The sequence below is a fragment of the Pundamilia nyererei genome, unplaced genomic scaffold (genome assembly GCF_000239375.1).
Source record: "Pundamilia nyererei isolate P.nyererei 1_Seehausen unplaced genomic scaffold, PunNye1.0 scaffold00130, whole genome shotgun sequence".
In the NCBI taxonomy this organism is placed as follows: domain Eukaryota; kingdom Metazoa; phylum Chordata; class Actinopteri; order Cichliformes; family Cichlidae; genus Pundamilia; species Pundamilia nyererei.
Window position 1 is genome coordinate 1,241,087 of NW_005187531.1, and position 20,111 is coordinate 1,261,197.

General features: G+C 38.9%; 1 protein-coding gene across 9 annotated transcripts in view; it reads left to right on the forward strand.

The window, feature by feature from the left end:
• Positions 1 to 20,111, forward strand: part of ano2b (anoctamin 2b) — a 69,803-nt gene that overhangs the window by 46,573 nt on the left and 3,119 nt on the right. For all 9 annotated transcript variants that reach the window (XM_005743326.1, XM_005743328.1, XM_005743327.1 and 6 more), the window contains 8 exons: positions 870 to 981; positions 1,120 to 1,177; positions 1,298 to 1,398; positions 2,863 to 3,005; positions 8,595 to 8,747; positions 9,328 to 9,380; positions 11,125 to 11,303; positions 19,825 to 19,930. In XM_005743326.1, the coding sequence (XP_005743383.1) occupies positions 870 to 981; positions 1,120 to 1,177; positions 1,298 to 1,398; positions 2,863 to 3,005; positions 8,595 to 8,747; positions 9,328 to 9,380; positions 11,125 to 11,303; positions 19,825 to 19,930 (905 nt within the window). The remainder of the gene's footprint in view (positions 1 to 869; positions 982 to 1,119; positions 1,178 to 1,297; positions 1,399 to 2,862; positions 3,006 to 8,594; positions 8,748 to 9,327; positions 9,381 to 11,124; positions 11,304 to 19,824; positions 19,931 to 20,111) is intronic.

The following is a 20,111-nucleotide window of genomic DNA, read 5'->3' on the forward strand; positions in this document are numbered from 1 at the left end:
GGATATATATATATAAAATTTATTTATTTGTTATACAAGCTCTTCATACATCCTGTTAACTACAGTCTATTTGGGAACATGTACTGGCATGACAGTTGCAACAGACTGATATTTCCTACGTTAAGGCTAGGCCAGTAGATTGCCCTGGTTTTGTTTCTAAGCTAAGGTAATTATATCCTGCTAGTAATTTACTCCTTGAATCTAATCTAACCCTGATTTCTGGAAATCAGGGAGTTGTTTCAAATATCCAGAATGACACATTTACAAATGCTAGGAGTAAAATAATACCTAGATCTCTTGATAAAACATGTAATCATCTTCATCTTCTGTATCTGAGAAAGAGTCCTTCTGCCTCATGGTGGACAGCTTGATAAAACTTTGATGTTTTCATGCTCCAGCCATCCCATCAGTCATCCCAGGAGGGTTTTCCTACATTTATATTCATATTCAAAACCTCTGAAATAGAAAAAAATTAGATGGAGAAATGTGAGGGAAGAGAGAGAGAGAGAGTGTGTGTGTGTGAGCGCTCGTGAGTGTGTGTGAGAGAGATGATGTGCAATGTGAAAAGTTCCAGTATTTTAACCTACTTCCAGCACAGTGATCATGTTAAACTCTCTTCACTTGCAGAGTTGTCACTTTCTGCTGAACAGACGCCATTCTTGTGCAGTCATAACAGTCTAGAGTCACACTGTAGAAAAAATAATGTGGACACCTTAGAAATACAAGCCTAATAAAGCTGTGCATGTGTTTGCTTCATGTTTCTTTTACATAGGCCCCATTTCATTTCTATTAGCATGCCTCTTTTTCTGTAGCACTCATGCAATACCGTGCTAACTCTTTCTCACTGTTTCACACCAACTATTTTTCAGAGATTCCTAAAACAGAAACCAACTTTGAAGAACGGCTCATCCTGAAAGCCTTCTTACTCAAGTTTATGAACGCATATGCTCCCATCTTTTACGTGGCTTTCTTCAAGGGACGGTAAGCCCTCTGTGTTTGTGTTCACCATTGTACCATGAACACCACATCTGAAATGTCACCTATAAAATGACACCCACTTCTTTTTAGTGTCACTACTGGGACCTAATGTTTTTTTTTTTTTTTTGTACGTTTTTGCAGGTTTGCTGGACGCCCGGGAAATTATGTGTATGTGTTTAATGATTTTCGGATGGAGGAGGTGTGTGATTTTTACCTTTAAACATAAGTTTGTTTTTCATTTGGATTAGCGAAATTGGATTCAAAAGTTACAGTGTAATGTGTAAAAAAAATAAAATAAAAAATGATATGTATCCCCCAGTGTGCTCCAGGAGGGTGCCTCATTGAGTTGTGTATTCAGCTCAGCATCATCATGTTGGGGAAGCAACTAATCCAGAACAACATCTTTGAGATTGGCATCCCGTAAGTCCATCGATTTGTATGAAGATAAAAATGAAAAGAAGCAGTCAGGCAATAAGATTGTCCCTTGTATGTGTTTGATTGCTAGTGTTTGATATCATTTGGACATTGACATAATGCTTTCCCCAGCCGCTTACTCTAACCCTGAAAATCAAAAATGAATACCTTACCCTAAACCTATGCCAGTGCACTGAACCTATAATTAATGGCTACAGAAAAACCATGCTCTTTATACTTAACCGTAACCCAATTATAAACCTGACACCAACACCACATTTTGAGCCTCAACAATGCTTTCAAACACATGGGGACGAGTGTTTTGTGACTGTTGGTCCCCACAAGTATAGTAGCATGCCAATTTTCTATTCCCACAAAGATGTCTAAACGTGTGTACACACACACACACACTGACAATTTCTTGCAGCATCTGCTCTGCCCTTTCTTGTTCTAGTAACATTCCTTCCATGTCTGGACAGTGGTTTTGTGCAATAGCTTAGCATTAACATGCAAATCTGAAAGCTCAAAGGTCATCTACGTTTATAACAGATGTCAACCAGACACCCTTTCTAGCTTCAGGCTACACTTTTATTGTTGCTTTACTCACTCATTAGGTGAGCTTCATCAAAAGCTCTGTTAGTCATCTTGATGGATCTGCAAGTCGCAGCACATGCAATCATATCTGCATGCCATCCTTTCCACTGTTACACATTCATCTCCTTAAAAGTTTCACACCTGGTAGAATTGTTGTGTGCAGGTGTGTAACTCATCACATGTGCCCTGTTGCTCCATGTGTGTTTATGCAAACAAAACATAAAAAATATTTAGGTTGTATTGTATATCCCTTCACCAAACTGCAAACACACATGCATATTTATGGTTGTATTACTCATGTGAGAGTGCATTCTTAGAGAAACACCCATGCTCTCACTTTCCTTCACTGTCTCTTCAGTTCTCTGTTGGCTGTTCCCTTTTTCGCTTACATAAAAACCCTAAAACATTCAGCCCCTGGCTGTCAGTTCACTGGGTTTTCAACAAACATCAGCATTTCAGCACCTCTGTAAATACTTATTTTGCTATTATGTTTCACAAGCAGTCTGCAAATCTTTTATTGTTCCAGCTAAGGTCTAGAGAGTTTTAACGACTCTGTGCTGTGCTAGAAACTCCAAATGCGATCGTTTTGTTGGAGTCATTGCACTCATTCAACTGCATCGGTGCCACCTATTTTAGTTTCCAGCTTTGATATCTTTTACTGAAAGTAAACAAGAAAGCAGGAATTGTGAGTGGAAGGTATTCATGCCCTGCCTGTGACAACTTTAGAATGGATTTTTGCAGTAGGGATTAATCACAGCTATAACCCAGCAGTCAGTTGGAGCCTTACACATATACTGTATGTGGATTTCAGTACAGTTGCAGTAAAGGTAAAGTCTTTTATTATCTTTGCACTTTCATCTTCCTTCATTTTAACAGGAAATTGAAGAAATTGGTCCGTACATTAAAGGAAAAAGAAACGACACCAAAGGCGAGGGAGGAAGAGAAGCCACCTCAGCAGTGGAACCTGGACTATGCCCTGGCTCCCTTTGAAGGCCTCACTCCAGAATACATGGAGATGAGTGAGTATGCATGCACACAGAGAAAAATGGCCTCACAGTCTGTAGCCTGAAAACTTATATAAGACACATAAGACGTTTACATTATGCTGCTTTCCAACAGATGTCACTGCAAAACTGTGCAGTGCTGTGAGTTGATGAACTCTGTATACTACAGTGGAATGCAGGGACATTTACAGGAAGGCAAGCAGAGATGAAAGACAGAAAATATTAAAAACAGGAGGCATTAGTTTTTAAAATAAGAACAATAGTATTTAGAATATTTATTTATAATAATGGCAAGGATTCCAATAAACCACTGTAAGCTGGAGCTGCCCAACTTATCATTGCCTGACACCACTCCATGCTATTTACGCCATTTTAAATGTATAGGCTTGCCATCAGTGTTGAGTGTTTAAAATCACCTTGGATAAGCAACAGCTTCTCAGTTCTTTGTATGGCATCTTAGACAGGTAAGATGCCATACTCCTCAGATACAGTATCGAGGATACTTGAGGGCGCATGAGAGTTTGGCCAAGAAGTTTATGTGTTTTCTGGACTTGGACATGGCATTCGACCTTGTCCCTGGGGTGTCCTGTGGGAGGTGCTTCGGGAAGCGTGATACAGCTGTTGCAGGAGTTTAGTCCGCTGGCAATAAGTCGGACTCGTTTCCGGTGGGTGATGGGCTCTGCCAGAGCTGCCCTTTGTCACCGATTCTGTTCATAATTTTTAGGCGTAGCCAAGTGGCAAAAGGCTTCCACTTAGATGATCTCAGAATCTCATCCCTGTCTTTTTGCAGATGATGTAGTTCTGCTGGCTTCATCAGGTGATGGCCTCCAGCTCGCACTGGGTGACATGTTAGATATCAGTGAGGTTGCTGACTGGCAGCTTTGAACTCAGTGAAACCTTGTAAATGTTGTTTTCACAATACGGCTGAATGCTATGCTTTACTGTGAACCCTGAGAGAACAGACTTCTTGTTTTATTGGATTTTAAATCATTTTGACCATGTTTTTAACTCTGTGGTACTGACAGGTTTTTGGTACCTGGTGGCGCTGTGATTAGCACTGTTGCCTCACAGCAAGAACTCCAGGGCCTTTCTGTGTGGGGTTTTCTTGTTCAATCCGTGTCAGCGTGGCTTCTTTTCGGGTACTCTGGCTTCCTCCTGCAGCCCAAAGACATGCAGTTATTAGGGATAGGTTAACTGGTGATTCTAAATTGTGCAAACTCTCTGTCTGTGTGTGTATGCACGAGCACGTGAGTGCCTGTGTGTGTGCGCGTACTCGTATGTCTATGTGAGTGCACGTGAATGAGTGTGCATGTAGGTGTGGGTGCATCATAACAGTCAGAGCACTGTGTGTGTGTCTCTGTTTGTGACTTCCTGCCGGTCATAAAAGTAATCTCCTCACCTGAGCTACACCAAATTCCTCTACACAACAGAGAAAACGGAGTTAACATATTACAAACACTGAGACCCCCACCCAGGTCTCCCCTGGGCAATTTCCACTCAACATTAACTTCTCTTTGTCTTACTTTCACAGTTCAAAGTGGGTGGGCCTCCTAGAAATCTACTCCTAAATTCATTACACACTCAGGCCTTTATTGCATCCAGGGCAGTGTCAGTGTCTCTACAATAATTCTACATCATACCTAACACATTTCTAAACTCTCAAATAAGCTACGCATATCTTCAATACCCAGCCTGCTATAGGGCGAGTTGGATGAGAGGAAGAAGATGGATGGATAGAGGAGCATTTGGACCCAGAAATTGTTACTTACTTCAAACTTAAGAAGCAGATTTAAAAAATTTTTGAAGCTCATTAGAAACAAAACAAAGCATTTTGTATCTCTCATCAAAAGGCACAGCTAAAACACAACAGCCAATACAGTGAGGATAACCTATGACAGGGGAGAGTAAATTCCATGCATCATGCCTGTTTTGCAAACAATGAAGCTAGTCATATTGTGACTAAATTTCATTTAAGCCCCAACATTTTTCTTTGATTGGTTGATTACATTTTTTTGAGTCAATCTAATTCAGAGTGAGCTTGTGAAACTGCCTCTTTCAAAAGGTTTTACTGAATAGATAAATGAACATACATTTGAACCCTAATTTTGTACAGAGAATAAAAGAAAACAAGAAACTGAGATACAATCAACAAACAAATGAAAGACGTGCACTGTTTGAAGGAGACATGCAGCGCTGGCCTCCATGCTGCACGGCTTGAGGTGTCTGATCATTTCCCCACTGCTGATAGAAGTCTAAGCGCTGCAGCAGTTTCACAAACATGCATCAACAAGCTTGACCTGTAAAAAAAAAAATTCGTGTTGATCTTCGTGAACCCATAAAATGGACCGTGTTTTCCTTGGATATCAGTGCCATATAGAACTTGTGTAACAGTGTTTTCAAAGTGAAGTTTTCTTGGCAGAATTTGATGTTTGTGGGAACCTTACACTTGGTTTCTATTAAGAGCATCAAAATGATGATAGTTTTATACTGCTGTAAAGTAATCCAGGTCAAACTGGATGAAAACCTGGTGATTTTTATGTTTCTGCTGTGTTTCAGTTATTTCATGTGACATGAATAGAGTGAGGACGGGCAGAACAAGAAGACTGGGCTGTAGCTGTAGGGCACACAGAGGAATGTCAGAAATGTCTGACACACGCACTGTAGCGAGTGTGTGTGAATGGATAGTCTGGATTTGTGTTAACTCATTTTTTAATTTAATGTATGCGCGTCTTTCTTTGTGTGACTGGGTCGAACTTGTTAACCTCGGCTCAGGTAGATGTTGGGTTATTCTAAGCTTGCCCTTTAGCGCTCGCTGTGCCTCGGCCGTATTTTCTTCCTTTCCACTCATTGTCTCAGTGTAGTGTCTTGAGGTGAAGCCGTCAGTCTTCCGCTCACTGGAAATCCCCGTTCCCACACTGCTAAAGTTCCAATGCTCTGACAGAAGTCCTGCACTGGCCGCAGTCAGGAATACTGCCTTGTGTTTCTCAGGTTTCCTTTCAGCATTCTTCACAAGCGGGTGAACTGATCATGAGACGACTTGTTAGACAATTTATTGCTCCAAACCCAGCCCCATTTTGCTTTGTCAGACCAATCAGACTGTAAGCCCACCTTGAGGTACCCCTGAGCAAGGTACCGTCCCTACACACTGCTCCCCGGGCGCCCAATGGCTGCCCACTGCTTCACTGAGTGAATGGGTTAAATGCAGAGAGCGATTTTCCCCACGGGGACCAATAAAGTACACTTTCTTCTTTCTTTTCTAAAGGTTATTGATGCTAATATCATATGAAAGCTTTTACAATACTAAGTGGAGAAAAATTTGTATCACAGCAAGATTTCAGTTGATGTCACAGCACATTTGCTCTAACAAATACTAGTCCAGTTCTACCCAGTGTCCAAATAAACTGCCTAACTGCCTTTATGGTCCTCAGCCAAAAATCCAGACTTTATACTACTTTCTAGATTACTGCTTCCATTCTGTGTGGTTAAAAAGAATGTATTCATCCATCTAAACCTATTGTTTTTAACTAACATCTATGGTTATACAAAACCTACACGGATATATTGATTATGATGTTTGACAAATTCAGATTAAATCCACCTGATTAAATATCTCAGTCACACAGCACACAGTGTAGATGCACACCCCCATTAAACACTGCTTAATCATAAAAATGTCTCAGCTTGGCTGCTGCTGCAGCAGAGGGTTTAACCATAAAAGGCATCTTCTGAACCACCAAAAAGCCCAGACAGACAGTGTGACTCTTGACCAGACAAATGACTGTTCACAAATGTCAATCCGAGGGTGTATTAGTGGCTACTGAAAAAATGTGCTTCCTGTGTTGTGGGTTTGATTTCCTTCTCATATTGCGTGAGATGTGGAAGAGCAGAAATACAATTGGAACCCAAAGTATTTGAGCAGTGGCGCTTCTTTGGTAGCTTGCCTATAGTGGATTTTAAACAATCAATATGTGATTGAATACTTAGATGCAAATTTTTTGAAGGCAGTTACCGCCTGAAGCCATCAGCATCACCAAATGTAATAGTTTAAATTTGAGATGCTCTTTCAGGCCTTTACTGCAGCTGCTTTCAGTTGCTGCTTGTTTGTGGGTCTCTCCGCCTTCAGTTTTACCTTCAGTCACCGAAGATTGCTGTCTTGGGTTGAGATCAGGTGACTGACTTGACCATTTAAGAATATCCCGTGTCTTTGCCTTGACAAACTCCTGGGTTTCTTTTGCAGTATGCTTTGGATCATTATCCATGTGCACTGGGAAGCACTATCTGATCCGTTTTGCAGCATTTTTGTGAATCTAAGCAGAGAGTGCAACTCTGTGCTCTTCATAGTTTATCCTGTTACTTCTATCAGCAGTCACATCATTATTTAACACTATTGATGTGGTTCCAGTGGTTGCCATACGTGCCCATCCCATAACACTGCCTCCTCCATGTTTGACAGATGACGTTATGCACTTCAGAGCAGATTCTCTGCTTCTTTGTGCTTTTCTCTTAACATCATTTTGGTACAAGTTAACAGACAGATGAAAGCAAGATTTTCATCCCCAGACCTGTGCAGGCTCTTTTAGATGTTTTTTGGTCCAATCTGGGATTACTCTTTGTAAATGTGACCAGTGGTTTGCGCTACTGGTCACATTCTTCTGTATTTTCATTCATACTGGCAATTGTAGACGTTTGCCATTGTCACCTCTTTGTTGGTTTGTTGATGTTGTGAAGTGTTTTTTCCTAATCAAGGAAATAATTCTGTCATTTTGCACTGCAGTCATCTTCTATGGCCTGCTGAGTTGCCCCAGTGCATTCCTTCTTTTTATGAAGCTACCAGATTGTGGAAGATAAAAACTGCTTGTCTGTCATTTGTGCGATTTCTTTCAAGGCTATGAAAATGGGAGACTGTGTATAAAAGCTGATGTAAACAGTTAGTTTAATGCTTTTGTTGAACCAGCTGAAAGTCTGCACTTGAATTACATCCTGATCATTTGATTTAAAACACCGTGGTGGTGTACAGAGACAAAACTGCCAAAAACAAGCATCATCGTCCAAAAACCTGTCGACGTAACTGCAGCTTCACAAGGGTTAACTTGAAAACAGTTTTGAGGCAGATCCAGAGATTTTCAGTTAAACAACTTTTCTCTCCAAAGCAAAATGTGCCAAACACTGGGGCTTATGTTAGCATGTGACATAAACTTGAACGTTGTAAACATCTGATTTGTTTTACTTTTCAATGGTTCAATGTTCTTTGTGCCCTTGAGACATCATAAATTAAGTAATGTAAATTCATGAAATGAAACTTTCATGAGTCCCGTTTTTGTTTTGCATGAGGCTTTGGGAGCAGATGTATTGTTCATCTTTATACTTAGATCATCACATCATCTACATGTAGAATGGCCATTAATATCATCAGCAAAATTACAGTAGGAAGTATGGGATATATCAACAATTAACATGTAAGCAGTGTTTTTAATTGGTAATTGTAAATATTGGTTTAAATATAGAACTTATTTATCTGAATACATGTAGACAAATTACCAAAAAACTTTTTAATGTCCTATATTATACATCCGATAGATGTAATAACTATTTCTCTTTCTGCAGTCATCCAGTTTGGTTTCGTCTCTCTGTTCGTGGCTTCTTTCCCGCTGGCTCCTCTCTTTGCCCTGCTGAACAATATCATTGAGATCAGATTGGATGCCAAGAAGTTTGTTACAGAGCTGCGTAGGCCAGTCGCTGCACGAGCTAAAGACATTGGTAAGCTAATCTGACACTCAGTTTATGAATCGCCATTCTAAGCATCAACAAGATGCTAAAACTCATCTTAAACCAGTCTGATTTGATTCTTTGAGTTAGCAGTGGCTTCAGGCAGTTTGGCTAATCTCACTAATACACAGACTGAAACCTCTCAGCTTGATTTCCAAGCATTTTTCACTGTACCCAGATACTTTTAAAGAGGTTTAATAAGCCCAAAAGCCACACTGTAAGGCAACCGATTCAATAAAATTTTTCTAGGTAACTGATATCACCAGAATGATGGTTTGCCAGCGAAATAATTCACTTTGGATTATTAAAATAAGTAAATTCATAATCATCAGATGGATTATTTGTCTATGTGTAGCTAAGCTCTGGTCTATATGCAGATCACTTAAAAATTAGCTAACATTTGCATCACACTCAGTTATAAATATATCCTTTAAATACTTTATAGGTAAAGTTTAACTGACTGTCTCAGTCCCTATACAGTTTTATTACTGTACTTAATACAGACTTTCCTGTTTTTCCTGTTTATTCCCTTCAACTTATCCTTCTGTCTTTTTTGCTTCTCACCTTACAGGCATTTGGTACAATGTACTAAGTGGAATGGGCAAGTTCTCAGTCATTATAAATGTAAGTATAAACACAGTGTTCCACTCTTCCAGGTTTCTAAATTAGTAAATGAGGCAGATGCATGCAAAATAAAAACCTGAAGATAATTATTCTACAAATATTGTAGTAATATATGTGTTTTAATTACTTCACAAAACACCCGAACACTTAAACATTTATCACTGTTGGTGTAATTGGTAGTCAATTTAAAGTCCTCTACAGCTCAGTTTATCTTGGGGAAAATGGTTGTATAGTATATATGTTGCATATACTGCATGGATCTTCCACTTCTTCATGTCTTTATAAGATTAAATGTTACCTGTTTTTAGAGACCGGAGACAGGAATGCACTAACAAAGTTGGCATAATGGTGCATTTCCAGACTTCTCTAACACAGATCTCTGTGCTGCTATAAGATAGGTGAAATTCAAAGTGCCTTAGAAATTATCAAATGAAAGAACAGAGAACAAGTGTAAAGTGCAAACGGGTCCAAACAGATCTCCTTTGAGCAGCACCTGGTGAGGAAATCTTCCTTTTAAAAGGAAGAAACCTTCAACAGAACTAGTCTCTGGATGGGCGGCCATATTTCTTGACTGATTAGTTAATAAGTAGTTAAATAATTGTTTATTATAGATTTTTAATAAAAAAAAGATATTTGCAATTTTGGGGCAAATTTGACACGCAGGCATGGATAATGTGTGAAATACTCTTTTGGATCTGCTGATTAGACCTTTTGTCAATTTCATAACCTCATGAGATCCCAGAGTTGTATCTGAAATACATAAATATGCAATGTTTGTGGAGGGGAGGGGGAAGGGGGGTCAGGAAGGTTCTGCTTTGCATTTGTCTCTGGCCAGTGAGCTAAAGCCCATCTAGTTTACTTTTAATACTAAACAGATTTGTGGCAGATCCAAAAACAAGCAGCAGGAGTTTTTAATGTAATCTAGATCTGAGGGATTGGACACACACTGTGGACCGTGGCTGCTGGGGCTCTGTGGGTCTTCTCAGCCTGGCTGGGGGGCTTCTTTGCCTCTCTCCTGCTGTGTGCCCAGCCTGGAGGCTGCAGTCCATGACCGGCTCCCGGTGCAGACGGCTCCCTGTGATAGTGTTTCCTCACCTGGCTCATGTCTGTCCAGCCCAATTTTACTTTTTAAGTGTGTGTGTGTGTGTGTGTGGGGGGGGTGTATGTATCCATGATTGTTTATATTAATGAGAGTGTGGGGAGTGAGTTGGAGGGCAGGGTGGGGTGGGCTGCTTTTAACCATGTAAAGCACTTTGTGCTACATTGCTGTATGAAAAGTGCTTTATAAATAAAGATTGATTGATTGACCAAGAGCTTCACAACAATAACAGATGTGTATCTATCAGTTCTACTGACTTTAATGTTCCTTAAACTCAAATGTATATTAAACAAATGCACAGTTTACCAGATTTTTGCTCTTTGTAACCCCTGTCCCTCCTCTCACTGAAAAGAACAAGCATCAGTCTGAGGTTTTCTGTCCTTTACAGCTACAGATAGTTTGGCTTTGAGTAATAGCTGATCGTGTTCTGATTTGATTCTGGTCTTACAGTAGCTTAATAAGCTGCATTCTTCACTGTGAGAATGTTTCCTTAAAAATCAAATTGTTTGCATATATAAAAAGTGAAGGAAGAAATGTGAACAGCATAAAACATGATTCAGTTTTTATACTTTTCTATACCACTGGTCCTGACAGACAGACTGTTTCACTCTTTCTGTTTTGGTCTCTTTGTCTTTCTGTCTATAGGCCTTTGTGATCTCCTTTACGTCCGACTTCATCCCTAGGCTCGTTTACGAGTACATGTACAGTCCGACGGGCACCATGCACGGCTTCATTGACCACACGCTGTCCTACTTCAACGTGTCCGATTTAAAACCTGGCACAGCACCACAGAACTCTGAGCTTGGAAACATAACTTTATGCCGGTAAAACACACACCCTTGCTCACGAAGTATATTTGTAGCAATTACGTTTTGCTCACATTTCTGTGGGACGAGCACTTTTGTATTCAGCAAATAGCCAGTCAACATGGGGATACCTATTCAACTTGTTTATTCACTTGTCATACATGGACAAATCCTGTGCGTTTGGCCTTGTTGCTTTTGTTCCCTCAACTGCCAGTGAAGTATTTGGTGAGCATTCAAGAAAACATTCAGGCCAATTCATCTATTTTTACATCTGAGGAATTTAATTTGGGGAAGGATAAAACAGCATTTCTGTGTTTTGTCATAACTTATAATTTTGGCCTTTGCAGAAACATGCAAACAGTGTCTGTATTAACAATGATTCACTCAGATTATTATGTATAAATTAAGGTTAATGGCCCTTTAATCTTGACTAAAGAATGTTTGTTTCATGGAGTTGAAATCTTCTCTTTATATCTGAACTTGTATTTGAGTTTAGGAACTTTATTTAGTGCTTTGAACGTTTATCACTGGTCTCAAAAATGTTTCTGTGATAAATTTAGTTAAACGTTGCTAATTTTGAAAATCATTACAAGTTTGGATTGCTTAAGAGTGTTTTGTTTTGGGTACAACAAACACTTTTTAATGCTCAACCTGAAGGCCTGTTCTGCATCTAATATTAAACTCCAATCTGAGGGAAGGACAGCTGATTTATTGATTTTTTTTTCACTTGATTTTTCTTGAGTTGGGTTGTGCTACAGGGCTAAGGGCTGCAGTTGAATGAACCAAAAACCTTTTGTAGTCGTCACTATTATACCAAATATTGATGTATTAATATTTTGTGCTAGCTACAAATGTGAAACGCTCAATTAAACAGCGAGGAACTAAGTTCTTGATTAACACGCACCATCGCACCCTCATGCAAACTGTAATGCCACTTTGAATGTGGAAACAACAAGAATGGATTGGAAAGGCATTATTGCAAAATGCACAATTGTATCTTTTATGCATTTTCACTCATTCCACTGGTAAGCATCTCTTTCATAATATCAATATAAAGCTTTGCAGAGGAAAAGGTCATGGATGCCAGCGCCCACAGACAACTGAGGCCGACCTGCTGTTACATAAGATGGCAAAGAATTACTATGCGAGAATGCAGTCTTTGTACCACTGTAGGCTGATATGTCACATCGCAAGAATGACCAGATAGTGTTCGCCTTGAACGTTTCATAGGCGTGAAATTGGCTGCAGGATGTTCCAGGAAGATTTTTTGTGTCTGCAGTGAGCAGAGCTGTGTAGTCATGTATAGACTGTATCTAGACAGTGCTGCTGATGTGGGCAGTGCCTCTGGGCTCAGGGCAAATGATTCAGCTCTGAATTTCAGATTCTCCAGACAATGGTTGCCTTTTTTTTTCCCTCCTCCTTCTTTCTGGCCCAGTTAATTTGGGGTTCTGGACATATGGATGAATACATGCAATAGTCAAGATGAATGGATGGATAATAACTATCCATCCATTCAGAGGATGCAGAGATGAGGGGAGATATCATTGAACTGATGATCAGATAACAATACAAAGGAATGCTTTTTAAGACAGTAAGGAAACTGTTGAAATGGAAAGATATAGAAATACCAGTGAGGAAATGAATGAATGAAGGCAGGGGGGTGGTGATGCATATGGATGGGTGGATACATAGATGGATGGTGTGACAGAAGCTACCCACCAAGGTTTTACATTTTTAATAAATTTTTAAAAACAGCAGTGTGAGGAAGTTGAAGATTCTGCATCAGTGAGCAGAGCATGACTGTACATCTCCGCAGTCCTTTTTGTCCTACAGTGTTGTCGGTGTCATCAAAATTCTGAATGTGAAACAAAGAGTTAAACATTTTAAGACTATGTCAAGAAAAGGACATTTTCCTTTTCTATTTTCCATTTTTGATGATGTTGTGATGCTGATGTTAGCTGTTTTGTGTAAATTTATATGAAAATAGCAGTAACAGTGTATCTGGTTAAAGCTTTAAACAAATCATTTTTATATTATTATATCTTTTTAGTGTATAGCTATTTCAAAACTGTTTATTTAAGGAGATGAAATTTGAAGTGTGGGATGTTGAGTAGCCCCTGACGTAGAGTAAAAGCTCACTTTTAAAACAAACAAAAAAAAAATCAGTTTTAAAACACAGATTTGGAGTGGCTGTACCTCCTCTTATATCACATCTTTGACCTTTGACCTCCATGTGTCTGACATCTACTGATATAAGTTGGTTATAATAAAATTATATAGCTTGAAAGTGTAGATTTCGAGTGATTTACAGAAAACAAGGAACCTACCATTGTAGATGGAAATGTATTGAAAATCATAATCTTAGAGGAAAACTGTTAAAATTGCCATTTAGGTATATACCTGCTTTATATCAAGACAGTACTCACTCCTGAGCTGACAGGAAGTTGGCTTTGCTAACAGGCTTATCAGCAGGAAGTCAATTGAGGGTTAAGCGGTTATGCAATGGATTATCAAATAATTTGTAAGGAGAGGTTTCCCCTCAGCATTAGGAGAAAATATTCTTTATTTTCAGTGCTTGGTTTAGTAATTCAATTCAATTCAATTCAATTTTATTTATATAGCGCCAAATCACAACAGCAGTCGCCTCAAGATGCTTTATATTGTACAGTAGATCGTACAATAATTGATACAGAGAAATCCCAACAATCATATGACCCCCTATGAGCAAGCACTTTGGCGACAGTGGGAAGGAAAAACTCCCTTTTAACAGGAAGAAACCTCCGACAGAACCAGGCTCAGGGAGGGGCGGGGCCGGGCCATCTGCTGCGACCGGTTGGGGGGAGAGAAGGAAGACAGGATAAAAGACATGCTGTGGAAGAGAGACAGAGATTAATAACAGATATGATTCAATGCAGAGAGGTCTGTTAATACATAGTGAGTGAGAAAGGTGACTGGAAAGGAAAAACTCAATGCATCATGGGAATCCCCCGGCAGCCTACGTCTATTGCAGCATAACTAAGGGAGGATTCAGGGTCACCTGGTCCAGCCCTAACTATATGCTTTAGCAAAAAGTTTTAAAGTTTTAAGGAGTTATTAGGACATCGTGATAATAATGAATTGCAGTGGTCCAGCCTGGAAGTAATAAATGCATGAACTAGTTTTTCAGCGTCACTCTGAGACAGGATATTTCTAATTTTAGATAGATATGATACAAACCACTGCAGCGCATTACCTGTAATACCTACAGCGTGCTTTAATCGCCCTAATAGAATATTATGGTCAACAGTATCGAACGCTGCACTGAGGTCTAGCAGGACAAGCACAGAGATGAGTCCACTGTCAGAGGCCATAAGGAGATCATTTGTAACCTTCACTAAAGCTGTTTCTGTGCTGTGATGAGCTCTGAAACCTGACTGAAACTCTTCAAATAAACCTCTGCAGATGATCTGTTAGCTGCTTGACAACTACTCTTTCAAGGATTTTTGATATGAAAGGAAGGTTGGAGATTGGCCTATAATTAGCTAAGACTGCTGGGTCTAGAGATGCTTTTTGAGTAAAGGTTTAACTACTGCCAGCTTGAAGGCCTGTGGTACATAGCTGATTATTAGAGATTGAAGCATTAATTAATGGCAGGACTTCTTTGAGCAGTTTTGTAGGAATGGGGTCTAAAAGACACGTTGATGGTTTGGAGGAAGAAATTATTGACGTTAACTCAGAAAGGTTTAGTTATAAGTGAATCTGTTAAACATGTTGACAGCACTAAACATGAGACATTGTGTTTCCAGTATCAACTAATAGTACAACAGTAAGTGATATGACAAAGCTGTGTACTAACACTATGAGTCGACTCTAACCAGTGTAACCCTGTTAGTCATATTAGCAGCAAAAGACAAATTACTTTCAAATTGTCTTTCCTTTTTATAAAACCACATTTATCCTGTGTTGTACTATACATATTAAACAAATATGTTTTAAATACATATAAAAATTAGTAAACATTTCTGTAATCCTGAATATTTGTCACATTTATCATACAGTATACAGCCAAAAGTAATGAATTCCTTTAAGCTGCTATCATGTGTAATCCTGACTCTGACTTTAACCCTGTTATAATGTAATTTTTAATCAATTAATCATAAATGGTTTGATTAGCTGAGTCTGGTTTAATATATTGCCTCTGTATTAGTTTGCCATTACAGTATATTAATACTGTATTTGAGCAAATATTTGAAAATAAACTGGAGTTACAGCAAAAACAAAAATGTCACAAGTGAAATGTTGAACAAGAATTCTAAAACTTACTTCTTTAGGTTGGAGAGTATGGGTAATAGGGTTGTGACAAACATAGCAGAGTAAAAAAAAACAAAAAAACGTGAAACTTATAGGGAACACGTCAGGAGAAAGGTACAGTAGTGAGTGTGTACAGTAATCTGTAAAACATAGTGGAACACTGTCATGGATTGGCCTCCCCAGAGCCCAGACCTACAACATTACTGAAGCAGTGTGGGATAATTTTGACAGAACAGAACAAAAGTCAGTCGAAATCCAAAAAGCTTTGGAATGTCATTCAAGAAGCCTCTTAAAGACCACTACCAACAGACTGCTACTTTTAGCTACTCCCTTATGTATAAGGAGTTACTACAGCTCTATGTAAGATTTGGGAGTTTTATTTTGCCAGATGCCCTTCTTGAAGACTACTTGAAGAAATTACAGGAAAAGAATGACATGAAAAGTTTCTTAAAGAGTTCAGGCTGTGTTGAAGAACATTTGATTTGGTTTTCTGTCAGTTTATTATGTTCTTTGTGACGTAATACCAGACTGATTTGTCTACATCACGGCAACACCGAAGGTGGTCATATAAAATATTGACTTTACATTTTTTATTATTATTATTTTTTTGAATTGTACAACTGTGGTTTTGGCTTATGTTTTGTATTTCCATGTATGTTTGCACATTTAACTGAATCACATTTTCCTAGTGAAATATAAAGAGATGGGGACTGGCTCAAGACTTATATTACTGTACGCTGATTGCATTGATCCACATATAGTGTAAAGTTTAATACAGTATATACTGCCATTTGCCAGCATTAAATAATCCTCCATGTTTTTAGTTTGAAATGAAACGTGACCTCATTGGAAAAACAACATAAAATTTTGTGCCCCCAAAGTCTGCCCTCCTAAAGATTGCATCTGGCTCCATTTTCCTGCCTAGAGCGATCTAGAGACAATGAATAAACTGCACAAGGGTTAAAGGGGTTTGGGGCAAATGTGGGGTGATGCCAAACCTACCAAATAGATCCAATATGAAGCTCATATGTTCGTACAACAAACAGGATGATAGCTAACAGCAAACATGTTGTGTAACACAGGTTTACTGTGTATTTATTTATTTATTTATTTATTTATTTATAGATGGGAATGACCTGACCCTTATCTGGTCTGACCCCTTGGTCCCAGACGAACACGCTCGTCTCACATAGTAACCCTAATCTTATTGAGAGGTCTTCTGAAAGAATATTGAGTTAAATGCTTCAGTGCTGCAGAGCTCCACTATTTTAACCAAACATGGAGCTTTGAGAAAACACATGCGTGCACACACACAAGAACAGAGAGAAAAATCATCTTTGATAGCACAACTGTATTTGTGATTCCACCTAAGAAGTGTTAAGTGAATTAAACTGACAGAGACTGGTCTTATTTTATTTTTATTTCATTTTTTTTTTTTATATTTCAAGATGACCTAAAACAAAATGTTGCAAAAATATTACTGAGAGACTGAGAGACAGATGACTAGATCAAAGGAAAAAGAAAGGGAAAGAAGACTGACTCTCACGGACAGCATTCCTCACTCATGACTGTATAAGGAGAAGGAGTCAGGCATCATAAGACCATGCTAACACACACACACTGGCCCTCCCCTCCCTCTCTGTTATTTCTATACTGTTAGTCAAGTGCTTAGTGAGGCAGCTCATTCAGTCCCTTTAATTTATTTTGACTTCAGAGGAATTTTTTCATGACAGTGTGTGGAATTGACTTTTGTTGTGCAGTCATTTTAATGTAAAACTTTGATGTGAGACATCCTGTTTGCGTGACGTGTTAAACTGCCCTGCAGTTCGAGCTTCCTGCATTTCTTTTCTGTTATGCTTTTGTTTTGTTTCTTAGGGTTTGCAGTTTTAAATACATCTATGTAAAATATAAGTAATATAGTTTTTCAGGTTCAAGCTCTGTCATGATTTGCGGGTTTATTTGAGCCAGTGTTGTTGGGGATCTTCCAGAACTGATTGAGTTATAAATGCAGGAAAGAAATGACTGACTTTCTGACTTTCATGCTCAAAAGAATATTACAATCTCTGTAATTTCTGTGAAGGCTCTCAGTCATCCAGGTCATTGTAGTCTAAAGAGCTTGGAAAGAAAAGTGTCTGGACTTCTTTAAGTTGCTTGAAGACGTTTCACCTCTCATCCGAGAAGCTTCTTCAGTTCTAAGGGTCAAATGGTGGAGAGTCCCAGAATCTCTGTAATCATGTTTCCATAAATTGCTGCAGAAGTGAGAGAGGACCTTTGCACCACACTTGATCCAAGCAGTTAAAGTTTGAGTAGTTGATTGAAAATCGTTCTTTGGTTGTGCTTTTCATAACATTTTAAGTCTCCACTAAAGTACATTTTTAAGTACGGAGTAAATGTTGCTTTTTAACCTGATTTTGAGTGTCTCCATGTCTTAAATGTGCACTGATTCAACCTAATGTTGAATAGATGTCTACTGTCTATAGCTACAGCTCCACATAAAGCCAGTCTTTGTCTCCACACTCTTCTGTACATTTAGTGGTTTCAGACGACACGTTTTCTGCCTAAAGATGTGCTTGAGGTTAACAATAAGAGGGACTGTCTCCTAGTTCTTGGCTTCAAAGGAATGTTCTATGTTGTACTTTGCTTCCCACAGGAAAATGCAGCCTCTTTTACAATAGCTGTGAAAACGGAGGCCAAAAGCAGTGTAACATAAAGCCAAGTGTCATTCTCTACATATTTGTAGAAGGTTGGTCGATGGTCAGATTAGTAACCTGCTGCTGAACTCTGGTGGGCTTCAACGTTTCAGATGTTTACAGGTTAAGGCTGTTCAATGCTTTTACTGGCATTTTAGTGATATTTCATAACATCTCATAATGCTGCAGGTTGCAAAGGTCTCTCAGCCAGTTCCATAACATGCATAGTAGTATTGTCATTTGGAGTTTCAATACCCACAATTTTACTAAATGTGTTTAGATGGAGGTATTTTAACCCACAGTTATTGCTCATTGCCTTTCTTTTGAAAATGCTTTTTTTTTTAATCCTAAAGTAGGATGTAAAGAGGGTGCAACCTTCATTAAGGAGCGAGTGAATTTAAGGAACTTCGAAATCTAAATAATCTTGGCTGTGCTGAAGTTGGATCATCTAGACTGTTAGTTTATGTATGCAGTAGCTCAAATCAGATGCCTGTCCACAAATGCTTTTATTTTCTTGGGAAATTTTTTTTTTGTCAGTTTCACTTATTTTATTTTAAGAGAGAGTGGGTGGAAAATTGCCAACAAACCACTGAGGTTTTCTCCAACACTCACTCAGCAGGGTCTCTTTGATTTCATAATGCTGCTGAATCTCAAACAGTCCAGTTGCAACTTGACATTTGTTTTCTAATCCTCTCTGGTTGCATTTTAGCCAACAGATACAGAAGCAGCAGCAGCTCTGATACCTGAATGTACCAGCTGTACCAACTATATTATTCATGACTTTCTTCCAGCAGCAAATAACTCACATTTTTTCTCCAGTGTTAAAAAACCACTTTTTAAAAAAATGTTAAAGATATAATGAACCAACTGTGCTTTATTTATTTATTTTTTTAATTTCACGTGTTCACTCCTCACCTTCTTTTACCCTTGAACTGAATTTGGACGACATCTTTCTGTGATGATTAAAACAGACTGACACAATTTCTGTATCACATCTGGTATTGCTGATCCTGTGGGGACCGCAATCTAATTACTCAAGATTTGGGGAACGACAAATCCCCATAATCTCAGTTTGTGCTTTTTAGCATGATTGGTAAGGGTTTGGGTGAGGATAGTAGTAGTTATGGTTAAGTGAAGTTTCCAGGTATAATGTCAAAGTGTGAAGTGGTGGTAAAATGGCTCTACCCTGTCTACCTTTTTGTTGTGCACTTGGCTGTTATTCTTAGTCCTTATTATCTTATTCTGCCTCTGTCCTTATTTGGAGCATGTAGACAGTTTGTACAACATGTGGTTTGAGTTTCCCCATGTTTGTTTTGAAGGTACAATAAAGAGTGTTTACTACAAGGACAACAAATGAAAGGAATCCTGATAAAGTTTATTGCACTTTAAGTTTCTCGACTGAGCCAAGGAGCTATATGTTTTGATTAGGCAAGGTCTCAGCTAGAATAAAGATGCTGTAAATCAGTTTAATCTTAGGTTTGCCTCATATTCTCAAACTCTGGACTCGTAGATATTCTTGTCTCCATGGGTGTTTTATTTTTTTTATTTTTTTGTTCTAGGTATAAAGACTACAGGGAACCCCCATGGTCTCCAGACGCGTACCAGTTCTCTAAACAGTACTGGTGTGTCCTGGCTGCAAGGCTCGCCTTCGTCATTCTGTTCCAGGTGCAATTTCAGTGTATTACTCAGTTTCTGTTTTTTTTCTTTTTTTAAATCCTGTCTGCATTTGCAGCGATGCATATAAAAGAAACACGTGTGTGTGTGTGTGTGTGTGTGTGTGTGTGTGTGTGTGTGTGTGTGTGTGTGTGTGTGTGTGTGTGTGTGTGTGTGTGTGTGTGTGTGTGTG